Source organism: Hypanus sabinus, chromosome 16 (genome assembly GCF_030144855.1).
Source record: "Hypanus sabinus isolate sHypSab1 chromosome 16, sHypSab1.hap1, whole genome shotgun sequence".
Taxonomy (NCBI): Eukaryota; Metazoa; Chordata; class Chondrichthyes; order Myliobatiformes; family Dasyatidae; genus Hypanus; species Hypanus sabinus.
This window is the reverse complement of record NC_082721.1, coordinates 23,669,736-23,681,998: the sequence shown is the minus strand read 5'-3', so window position 1 is coordinate 23,681,998 and position 12,263 is coordinate 23,669,736. Positions and strand designations below refer to the sequence as shown.

The 12,263-nt window shown below is 42.0% G+C and overlaps 1 protein-coding gene across 2 annotated transcripts in view; it reads right to left on the bottom strand.

Annotated features, from left to right (window-relative positions):
• LOC132406081 (insulin receptor-like) overlaps positions 1-12,263 on the bottom strand; it is a 217,360-nt gene that overhangs the window by 176,344 nt on the left and 28,753 nt on the right. For both annotated transcript variants that reach the window (XM_059991287.1, XM_059991288.1), the window contains exon 2: positions 10,539-11,087. In XM_059991287.1, the coding sequence (XP_059847270.1) occupies positions 10,539-11,087 (549 nt within the window). The remainder of the gene's footprint in view (positions 1-10,538; positions 11,088-12,263) is intronic.

Genomic DNA, 12,263 nt, shown 5'->3' with positions numbered 1-12,263 from the left:
TACCAGCAGTTATGGTCGAAATGACAATAAAAGTGACTTGAATTGACTTTAATTAAGTTACATGTGCTTTTATCTGTACTTAAAAATTAAGCAAACTTTCTCTCTTTTTTTTGGTATCTTACATCAATCTAAGCTAAAAATGTGCATCTCTGCAAAGTTTCTGGCCTTACTCAGGAGCCAAGCAATTAAGAATTCTGAAATTAAGTCTTCTTAAGTTATACCATTGGGCACTGGAAAGAACTTGGGATGATCCACTTAATACTGTTCAATGGTGAGTTTCAGAAATTTGACTCAGCGGTAACGAATGAATCCTCCAACTTAATAAACTATCTAGAAATGAAATATTTACAGTATTATTTGACATATGCAGGTAACACTTGTAACAAAGTGAGTTCCCAAATTTAGTGGCATCATGGCCATTAAATAGTCTGATAGAGCACAATTGCACCTTATGATTAATATTTCAGTACACCTTAATATACAAATCTGAGATGGACTTTAACACCAGCATGTTCTTTTCCCCACACTGTGCAGAAAGCTTTATCTTTTAAAAGTGACAACTCGGGAATTGCCCCAAAAGCACACAACAGATCACAAATTAAGAGAAAAACACTGCTGCTATTTTGGTTTCTGGAATAAACATATTGGATGAGAGGTTAGTTCAAGTTATAATTTTTCATCAGAGTACATATACGCCACCACATACAACCCTGAGATTCTTTTCCTGTGGGCATGCTTAGTAAATCTATAGAACAGTAACAGTAAACATCAGGAACTGTTAAACTGTAAACAAACTGTGCAAATGCAAGAAAATAGTAATAAATAATGCGCATGAAATAACAATATAAGAGTGTAGCTATCCCCTTTTGTTCAAGAGCCTGATAGTTGAAGGGTAGTAGCTGTTCTTGAACCTGGTGGAGCAAGCCTTGAGGCTTCTGCACCTTCTACTTGAAGGCAGCAGCAAGAAAAGAGCATGGCTTAGGTGGTGAGGATCCCTGATAATGGATGCTCCTCTTTCTACGGCAATGTTTCATGCAGATGTGCTCAACAGTTAGAAGGGTTTTACCCATGACGTACTGGGCCAAATGCACTACCTTTTGTAGGATTTTCTGCTCAAACGCATTGGTGATGCCATACCAGGCCATAATGCAGCCAGTCAGCGCACATTCCACCACACATCTATCGGTTTGCAAAGGTTTTTGATGACACACTGAACCTCCTTAGACTCCTGAGGAAGTAGAAGTGCTGTCGTGCTTTCATCACAATAATATTTATATGATGGGTCTAAGACAGGTCTTCTGAGATGGTGACACCCAGGAATTTAAAGTTACTGACCCTCTCCGTCTCTGATCCTCCGATGATTACTGGCTCATGGACCTCTGGCTTACAATTAGTTCCTTGGTCTTATTGACATTGTTGTTATTACACCACTCAGCCAAGCTTTCAGTCTCCCTCCTGTATGCTGATTCATCACCCCAACTGATACAGCCCCACAACAGTGGTGTCATCAGCAAACTTGTATATGGTGTTGGAGCTGTACTTAGCCACAGAGTCATAGGTGTAACGCAAGTAGAGCAGGGGTGCTCCTGAGCTCTTGGAGATTGTGGAGGGATGTTTTTACCAATCTGAACTGACTTTGATCTATAAGTGAGGAAATACAGCATTCAACTGCACAAAGGGGAATTGAGGCACATGTCTTGGAGGTTACTGATTAGTTTTGAGGGAATGATGGTGTAAAATGCCGGGTTGTAATCGGTAAAGAGTATCCTGATATATGCATCTTTGCTGTATGGATGTTCCATGGGTGTGTGAAAAGCCAATGAGGTCCTGTGGACCTGTTGCTTCAGTAAGTAAGTCAGAGCAGATCCAAGTCGCCATTCAGACACGAGCTGACGTGCTTCAATGCCAGCCTCTCGAAACACTTCAGTACTGCGGATGTAAATGCCATTGGATGACACTCATTTAGACAGACTACCAACTCATCTCAGGCAACGAAACGATTGAAGCCTACTTGAAGCAAGTGAATATCACACACTGCCGGAACGAGAGGCTGAAGATATACGTGAAAGCACCAGCTAGTTGGTCGGCACAGGTCTTCAGTACTTGGCCTGGTACACCATCCACACCAGATGCTTTCCTTGGGTTCACTCACTTGAAGGCAGCCAAAACATCATCTTCAGAGACTAAAATTTCACCTGCCTGATGTAGTGGTCATTTCAAAGCTGCAGCTTCAGCAAACTTATACAAGGAGAACCACTGAACCCAACATCCCCCTCCTCAAATAAAAACCACAGATGGATCAGACAGTTCTGTTAGTAACATTCTTTCCTCTCATTTCAGTTTGTCACACGCTTAAGATCAAGCACAAAAGAAAGAGATAACATTCTACTGCAGTAGAGAATGCTGCATTGCCAGAACTACAGCATTTTGGAGATGCTAAAACACAACTCCTTCTGGCTTCTCAGGTAGACACCAAAGATTATTTTGAACAGCTAAGTAATTATTCTATCTGTCCTGATCAGCATTTTTGCCTCATTAATGATCATCAGAAGATACTCTATTTGGTTTTATATCTTTATGCAGTTTGAGGGAGTTTGCAAAATGGAGATTTTTTTTGTTTCCTAAATTAAGCAATTACACTTCAAAAAGCCCCTAATTGGTGTGTGTTTTGAAACAATGATCCCAGTTGTGAAAAGTTATGTAAATACAACATTTTCAGTTCCAATTAAAAACTGATTTGGTTAATCACCTTTGATATTTGTGGTGTTGCATTTGTGATACTGTAATCAGCACAAAATGGTTGTGCCTTTAAGATATTCTGCATGTATTTTGAAATGTTGAAAGATTGTACATTTGAAGTCCTTCTTTTAACATCATGCTATCAAATTGAAAAACTGGGTTTTTAAATAAAGGAATAGTAACTGTACATAATAATAATCTACAGAAGCAGCATGAATAAGAGAGGTTACTGACCAACTCCCTCCCCAGACAGTGGAAAAATAAACAGACAGTCAGCTCCGAAAACAATTAACCATATAACTTCTGCAGTTAATTAGTGACACAACATCAGGTTCAAAGATGCTTCCAGCTGGTATTGCAGATCAAAACAAGCGATATAGAAAATAATTGCCAGCCATTCAGCTCTTCAAGCCTGATCAACTATTTAATATGTTGAAAGCTCATTATCTATTTCAACATCATTTTCTTGCTCTCTCCTCAGACTTCCTGATGTTCAGTGAATTCTAGTTAATTGGGCCAACAGTTAATTTGGGCAGCAGTTTATTGGAACAACTCTCAAGAACAAACACTAATTGAGAAAATAGCCAGGATTACCTTCATTTATTTGGGACACCATGTCACTTAATTGGGACAGGTGGGTGTCGCCAAACAGTGTCTAACTAGTGTCAGTCATGTGCACTGGTGTGCTGTGACACAGCACTGAGCTTAGAGCAAAGAGCTTATAAATAGCATCAGTTGCTATTTTTTTTAATTCAAAAGCAGTGATTTTTGTCACTGATAGTTGGCAAGAAATAAGCAAGACAATTCAGAACTGTTTTGCTTACTGCAGATTCAAGCATTCAGGCTTGGAGATGCCAGCAACACCCAGGAGTGAAAAATGAGACAATTTCGCTACTTCAGGTTAGGAACTAATGAAGAAATTGGAAGATATTGTCAATCATCTTGAATGTTACAATGAAAATTAAGATTTGGAGGATGCAATCATCAAAAACATTGTATGAAGACGGTCCATTATCTACACTGGATGTCTGTTGCTGAGTTTATTTAATTATAGAAAAGAACATGGCAGCGTAAACTGGATGAAGTACTCTGTTGATAATACCCAGTTTCATAATACTGTAGCAGTATTGGTAATGTTCAAATTTGTTCAATATTTCATTCCAATTCATAATTTGTTACTCAGTTAAATGGTAAATTTGTTTTTTTATATACCTTTTTAACTATTTCCATGAAAGTGCAGCTAATTGGGGCAGTCACTCAACTGGGTCAAAATGTATTGGTCTCATTGTGTCCCAGTTAAAGGAATCCACTGTATTTTACATCTGGAAAATTATCCATCTTAAAATGTATTCAGTGACTTGGCCTCTATCGCCCGCCCCAATGGCAAAAAAAAATTCTAAGTGAAAACATTTCTTCTCACCTCAGACCTGTATCTCTTGCCTTATAACCATAACAAGGACACCTTGTTCTAGATATCCCAAACAAAGTAAATCCCCTCTTCACATAGTCTTTTTAGTATGTCAGTATGTTTTAAGTTTCAATTAGATTCCCACTCTTTCTTCTAAACTTGATCTAATTGCTTCTCCTTCAACAGTCCTACCATCCCAGATTCAAGTTGGTGAACCTGCACTGCAGTTAGTCCATTTTCAGATAAGGAGATATTATTCCAAATGTAGTCTCGACAAGGCCCTGCATAATCATACAGAACATCCTGTACTGAAGTGCTCTTGTTAGGAGTTTCTACTCTCTGCTGTTTGTCAGCCAATTTTCAATACATTACCACACATTTTAATACTGCACACCAAACCTCTGTGGCACTTTTATCAAAAGGTTTCTGAAAATCCAAGATAACCATATCTACTGATTTTCTCTTATCTATTCTACCAGTTATATTCTCAAGGCTCCAGCAGTTATCAAAAACAATCCAGAAATCCTCTTTGACTTGGTCTAATCCCAAAAATATTATTCAAATATACAGTTAACACATACTTTATAATAGGCCCTAACATTTTCCCATTAGTGATGTTAGACCAATGAATCTGGAGGTTTCTGTTTTTTCTCTCCCTGTTAAAAACAGTAGGCTTCATTTCCCCATCTTCACTCTGGAGATATTACCTCATCATCTATGGAATTCTGCTAGATTTCAACCAATGTGCCTTAGTACCATGGGATGCAATAAAATTCAGACTTTGGGAATTAATTGGATTTCATTGTCATTAATTTCTCCAGTACTGTTTTCTTTCTAACATCAAGATTATTTGCAACAAGCTTTGACATAGTGAAAATGTCAACAATCTTTCCTGTAATTCACGTGAAAGAGACCGCATTTGGAAATATGATATCCCATATTTGGATACAATCATCCACAGACAACTACCATCTGCAAAATAGGTAGGCATCTTTTCCCCTGAACAACATCACACACAAAATGCTGGAACACAGCAGGCCAGGCAGCATCTATAGGGAGAAGCGCTGTCGACGTTTCAGGCTGAGACCCTTCGTCAGGACTAACCGAAAGGAAAGATAGTAAGAGATATGAAAGTAGTGGGGGGAGGGGGAAATGTGAAATGATAGGAGAAGACCAGAGGGGGTGGGATGAAGCTAAGAGCTGGAAAGGTGATTGACGAAAGTGATACAGAGCTGGAGAAGGGAAAGGATCATGGGACTCAGGAGAAAGAAAGGTGGGGGGGAACACCAGAGGGAGATGGAGAACAGGTAAGCAACTAAGTATGTCAGGGATGGGGTGAGAAGGGGAGGAGGGGAATTAATGAAAGTTAGAGAAGTCAATGTTCATGCCATCAGGTTGGAGGCTACCCAGCGGGTATATAAGGTGTTGTTCCTCCAACCTGAGTTTGGATTCATTTTGACAATAGAGGAGGCCATGGATAGACATATCAGAATGGGAATGGGACGTAGAATTAAAATGAGTGGCCACTGGGAGATCCTGCTTTTTCTGGCGAACCAAGCATAGGTGTTCAGCGAAATGGCCTCCCAGTCTGCGTCGGGTCTCACCAATATATAAAAGGCCACACCGGGAGCACCGGACGCAGTATACCACACCAGCTGACTCACAGGTGAAGTGTCGCCTCACCTGGAAGGACTGTCTGGGGCCCTGAATGGTGGTGAGGGAGGAAGTGTAAGGGCAGGTGTAGCACTTGTTCCGTTTACAAGGATAAGTGCCAGGAGGGAGATAGGTGGGAAGGGATGGGGGGGGGAACGAGTGGAAAAGGGAGTCGCGTAGGGAGCGATCCCTGCGAAAAGCAGAGGGGGGGGAGGGAAAAATGTGTTTGGTAGTGGGATCCCGTTCGAGGTGGCGGAAGTTACAGAGAATTATACATTGGACCTGGAGGCTGGTGGGGTGGTAGGTAAGGACAAGGGGAACCCTATCCTGAGTGGGGTGGTGGGTGGATGGGGTGAGGACAGATGTGCGGGAAATGGGAGAGATGCGTTTGAGAGCAGAGTTGATGGTGGACGAAGGGAAGCCCCTTTGTTTAAAAAAGGAAGACATTTCCTTCGTCCTGGAATGAAAAGCCTCATCCTGAGAGCAGATACAGCGGAGACGGAGGAATTATGAGAAGGGGAAAGCATTTTTGCAAGAGACGGGGTGGGAACAGAAATAGGCCAGGTAGCTGTGAGAGTCTGTAGGCTTATAGTAGATATCAGTAGATAGGTCGTCTCCAGAGATGGAGACAGAAAGATCAAGAAAGGAGAGGGAGGTGTCGGAAACGGACCAGGTAAATTTGAGGGCAGGGTGAAAGTTGGAGGCAAAGTTAATGAAGTCAACGAGCTCAGCATGCGTGCAGGAGGCAGCACGAATACAGTCGTCGATGTAGCGAAGGAAAACGGGGATGGATACCCGTATAGACTTGGAACATGGACTGTTCCACAAAGCCAACAAAAAGGCAGGCATAACTGGGACCCATGCAGGTGCCCATGGCTACACCCTTGGTTTGGAGGAAGTGGGAGGAGCCAAAGGAGAAATCATTGAGAGTAAGAACTAATTCCGCTAGACGGAGGAGAGTGGTGGTAGACGGGAATTGGTTAGGTCCGCATCTCTCCCATTTCCCGCACATCTGCCCTCACCCTATCCACCCGCCACCCCACTCAGGATAGGGTTCCCCTTGTCCTTACCTACCACCCCACCTGCCTCCAGGTCCAACGTATAATTCTCTGTAACTTCCACCACCTCCAACGGGATCCCACTACCAAGCACATCTTTCCCTCCCCCCCACCCCTGCTTTTCGCAGGGATCGCCCCCTACGCGACTCCCTTGTCCACTTGTTCCACCCCGCCATCCCTTCCCACCGATCTCCCTCCTGGCACTTATCCTTGTAATCGGAACAAGTGCTACACCTGCCCTTACACTTCCTCCCTCACCACCATTCAGGGCCCCAGACAGTCCTTCCAGGTGAGGCAACACTTCACCTGTGAGTCGGCTGGTGTGGTATACTGCATCTGGTGCTCCCGGTGTGGCCTTTTATATATTGGTGAGACCCAATGCAGACTGGGAGAACATTTCACTGAACACTTACTCTCGGTCCGCCAGAAAAAGCAGGATCTCCCAGTGGCCACACATTTTAATTCCTCATCCCATTCCCATTCTGATATGTCTATCCATGGCCTCCTCTATTGTCAAAACGAATCCAAACTCAGGTTGGAGGAACAATACCTTATATACCCGCTGGGTAGCCTCCAACCTGATGGCATGAACATTGACTTCTCTAACTTCCGTTAATGCCCCTCTTCCCCCATCCCTGACATACTTAGTTGTTTACCTGTTCTCCATCTCCCTCTGGTGTTCCCCCCCATCCGCCTTTCTTTCTCCTGCAGCCTCCCATCCCATGATCCTTTCCTTTCTCCAGCTCTGTATCACTTTCGCCAATCACCTTTCCAGCTCTTAGCTTCATCCCACCTCCTCCGGTCTTCTCCTATCATTTCGCATTTCCCCCTCCCCCCTCTACTTTCAAATCTCTTACTATCTTTCCTTTCGGTTAGTCCTGACAAAGGGTCTCGGCCCAAAACGTCGACAGCGCTTCTCCCTATAGATGCTGTCTGGCCTGCTGCGTTCCACCAGCATTTTGTGTGTGTTATTTGAATTTCCAGCATCTGCACATTTCCTCGTGTTTGATCTTTTCCCCTGACTGTGAATAGTTATCTCAAAAGTGCATATTTTGCATGAGCACCTTGCTTGAATGAAGCAATATACATTGAAAGCATTTTTTTTAATTCAGCCTTTTCAATTCGGTTTTTTTTAGAAAGTGCAAATTTGCCTACTGTATGTACCATAGAGCCATATTTTAGGCATTACACATTAAGCCCATATGATAAAGAACAAATTTTTATCTTTAACTGTTTGCAGTCCGTGCATTGAAGCTTACTCAAAGGGATGTCCTAGCCCCCCCCCCATGGAATGTTTTTGAATGAAAGCCCCACCCACTCATGGTTAAATACACACACCCTACCCATGCCCCACTCTCACACCCCAAATACAAGCCCAAGATCCTACAGGCCGCTTCTTATAAGGAGATCCACCTGCCCAAGAAAATCCCAATGCCTAAACACAAGAGATTCTGCAGACGCTGGGAATCCAGAGCAAAATGCTGGAGGAACTCAGCAGGTCAGGCAGCATTTGTGGAAATGAATAAACAAACACTGATGAAGCTTCTCAGCCCAAAATGTCAACTGTTTATTGCCCCATGCTGAGTTCCTTCTCCAGCATTTTCTATGTGGTTCCCAATGCCTGCTAGTAGTCTAATGGGAATGCCAGCAATCTTATTTTTTTTAAAGACTTTCTCAGTAAATTATCTAATTCTTGGTATCATGTCTGGGGGAGGGGTAGCTGTGCACACAATGTTGAGAATCATTTTGTTACATAATTATAATAACTGTACAAACAGGAGTAATAAGCAAGGCACAGTGAAACTGGAACCAGGCCCCAATCTATTTCTGACACACGTGAACGAGGGTTTCCATTTTTCCAGTCGCACACAGAAAACAATTCCAACATAGTATTTTCAGAATTTTAAGTTCTCAGAGCCCACCTGGACCATCAGAAGAATTCCCTTACCACATTCCTTTCCTATTCATCCCTCAAATAAAAGCAATGCCGAGAGTATGGAACATCCCCTGCCCACATTCTTGGAATTTATCACAGAATAGACTGCCGGGGAATTGCCTTCGACACACAAAACATATATAACTAAGTCTCAAGACAAAGAACTGAAGTAAATCCTGTAGGCAGGGAGAAAAGACAACACAACTACAGATCTAAAAATCAAGAATTTTAGGAATTTCAGGGATTTAAAAAAGTTGCAGGTTCCCCCCTCACCACACCCCCTCCCCGTGACTGATCTCCACCCAGCATAGAACCAAAAATATTCTGACACTATTACAGTGGTATTATTTTTTAAATTACTAGTTTAAAATTATCAATATCAAATAAAGCAACTGTGTTTTAATTGACAGCACATGGATGATCTGCCTTTAATTTCCTTTGTTAAGACAGCCTTCCCTGTCTCCATGGGTTTTTGCACTCTAAGCTATATACGTGGCTTGAAAAAAAATGAGCCCATCAGTTAAACACATTATTATATGGTTACATAAACTTCACAAACTGAAAAACATGCAGGAAATCACGTGCGCCATTGACTGAATAACAGTTTACAATCACAGCCAAATCCTTATAAACTAAACTGCTTCCAATTAAAGATAGGGGCGTTTCCTCCACCCCACTCCCCGCATCTCCACCTCCTCTTCCCCACCCATCCAAACACTGCAAGTGCCACATGATATGCATGAGGCAGCCTGCCTTCAGCCCTTCATCTCCACAACTATTACATCAACAATATTTTTTTTTAATCTTGAGCAACAAAAAAATCAATCACTGCATACTGACATTCGCCAGTTTCTACAGGATTCCTTCCCATACCCTCACAGAAACTCCGCTCCCTGGAGATGGCACTTTTTTTTAAAATGAGCTAGAAAGCAAGCACATGCATGCAATGCAATAAACTTGCAAAATGGGTGCATTTTAAAAGCTGATGAAGTTTATTAAGGGCCCAGGAAACCTCACAATGCAGGCCCAGCTTTTTTTAACATGGCTTGACACATTGCACTTAAGTAATAGCTCCCTACTGTTTGTCCCAGTTGGCACAGGAGCCTCACGCTGCTGAGATCTGGACTCTGATCAAACCACGAATCCAAGGTTGTGCTGCCACTTCTATGCAGCCACGGAATCAATTTCAAAGCCAACAGCATTGTTACATACTCAATCAAAAATGGGCCCTTAAAACCTCTGTAGTAGAGAGTTAGGCTGTAGCACTCTCATCACAATCAAGCAGTCTAGGGACTCCCACAGCAACAATACATAACACTGCCATCGTCTACTGTGAAGGTGTATCTTTAGTGTTCTTGGAAAGTTCCAAACATAACCCATCCACAATAAAGAAAATGACAATCTACATCAAAGTCAGGAATGTGGTGCACATGGGAACTGTAATAAGATCGTGGATATGTTGCATTTTAACCCCTGATTAAGGGTTTGAGATTTAATGTAGACATCTTGCATATCATGCACAGAATATCCAGCTCTACCAAAATCTTATCCACCTTTGACTTATCCCAGCAACATTAATGCAGTTGATCCAGGAAAAACAGTATCAACGTAAGACACTGCGGACCTGGCAAGAATTGCACTCACAGATTTTAACTCATTCTTTCATCCAAATTTTCTTTCCACAATAAATAAAATATTGTTTGGAAAAGCATGCATTAACCCCAAACATTTTAGACAACCTTACCTCTTTGGCAATGTTCACTCGTCCAGCATCTGTGGTTAAACTGATCATTGAAGACAGTTTGGGGACAGCTGTTCTTTCCTTTCAGTGTGCCAGGGCACACGTTCCCGCACTCTCTGTCATCTTTGTTGGACTTGATATAATTGTCCTCCACTGAATCAAGAATCTTTGACCAGTCAAGTGTAGATAAGTAGCAAAGCTCTGGGTTTTTTTCAATTCGTACAGCACCCCGGGTGATATTCACTAAGTTGTACAGGCCAATTTCTTTGAAGTGCAGCATCTCGAAGATGACCAGCGCATAATTGAAGAAGAGACGTGTTCCCCGAATCACAGTCAAGTTTGGGAAGAGGTCTTTCAGACTTTCTAGGCCATAGACACGGAACAGAAGTAAGTAATCAGTTATCATAGTGAGTTCTGGGAAGCTCAGACCACGGAAATCGTCAGATTTTGTGCCAAACATCAGCAGAATCTGCAGACTTCCCTCAATTACAGTGCAGTTCCTTAGTCGTTCCAAGTGAGTGATGTTGTTTCGAATATCTATGCTTTGACAAACTAAGAGAAAGAAGAAGAAAGTTAATGTTCAGTGCATTACAAAATGAATCTCAACATTGTTTCCTAGTTAAAACTTGCATTAATTCTAAAGCTCCAATCCCTTTGAGGGCTTTCAGGAAGTGTTCTTATAGAAACTTAGGAATTGTGATTTATAAGTAAATGGCAAATAATTGCTTCTGCTAACGGATGGCGAAATAGATTTAATGAACCACTTGGCTTACTCCATATGACCATAAGACGCAGGAGCAGAATAAGGCCAGTCAGCCCAATGAGCATGTCTACCATTTGATCACAGCTTATTATCCCCTCTTCTCTATGAAACCTCTGATATCCTTACGAATCAAGAACCCATCAAGCTTTGTTTTAAGTATACCCAGTAACTTGGCCTCAAAAGTTATACAAGGCAAGCAATTCCACAGATTCATCACCTTATGGCAAAAGAAATTTCTTCTCACCTCCATCCACCCTTCCTTTGAGTGGAGTGACATTAGCAATTTTCCTGTCCTCTGGGACCATTGCTGATTCCAGTGATTCAAGAAATACCACTGCTAATGCCTCTTTCAGAACCTAGGGTGTAATCAGTCTGGTCCATTTTGCACATCCACCTTCAGACCTTTCAGCTTTCCAGGCACATACTCCTTAGTAATAGCAATCTGCCCCCACCCAACTCTCTGAAATTTCCAGAATGTTACTAGTGTCTTCCACAGTGAAGACTGAGGCAAAATACTGCTTCTTTACCATCATTTTCCAGCAGTCCAATGTCCACTCTTACCTCTTTTTACTCTTTATATATCAAAACCAACTTCTGTTATCCTAAGGAGAAGCACTGTCGACGTTTCGGGCCAAGACCCTTCGTGCTTCTCCTTATAGATGCTGCCTGGCCTGCTGTGTTCCACCAGCATTTTGTGTGTGTTGTTTGAATTTCCAGCATCTGCAGATTTCCTCGTGTTTGTTCTGTTATCCTTTTTATATTGTTGCCTAGCTTACCTTAATATTTTATCATCTTCCCCTTATTGGTTTCTAGTTGACTTCTGATCATTTATAAAAGCTTCCAAATCCACTAGCTTCCTGGTAATCTTTGCAATATTGTATGTCCTCTTTTTTGCTTTTATGTTATTTTTGATTTTCTTTGTCAGTTACAGTTGCCTCATCCTCCTTTTAGAATGCTTCCTCTTT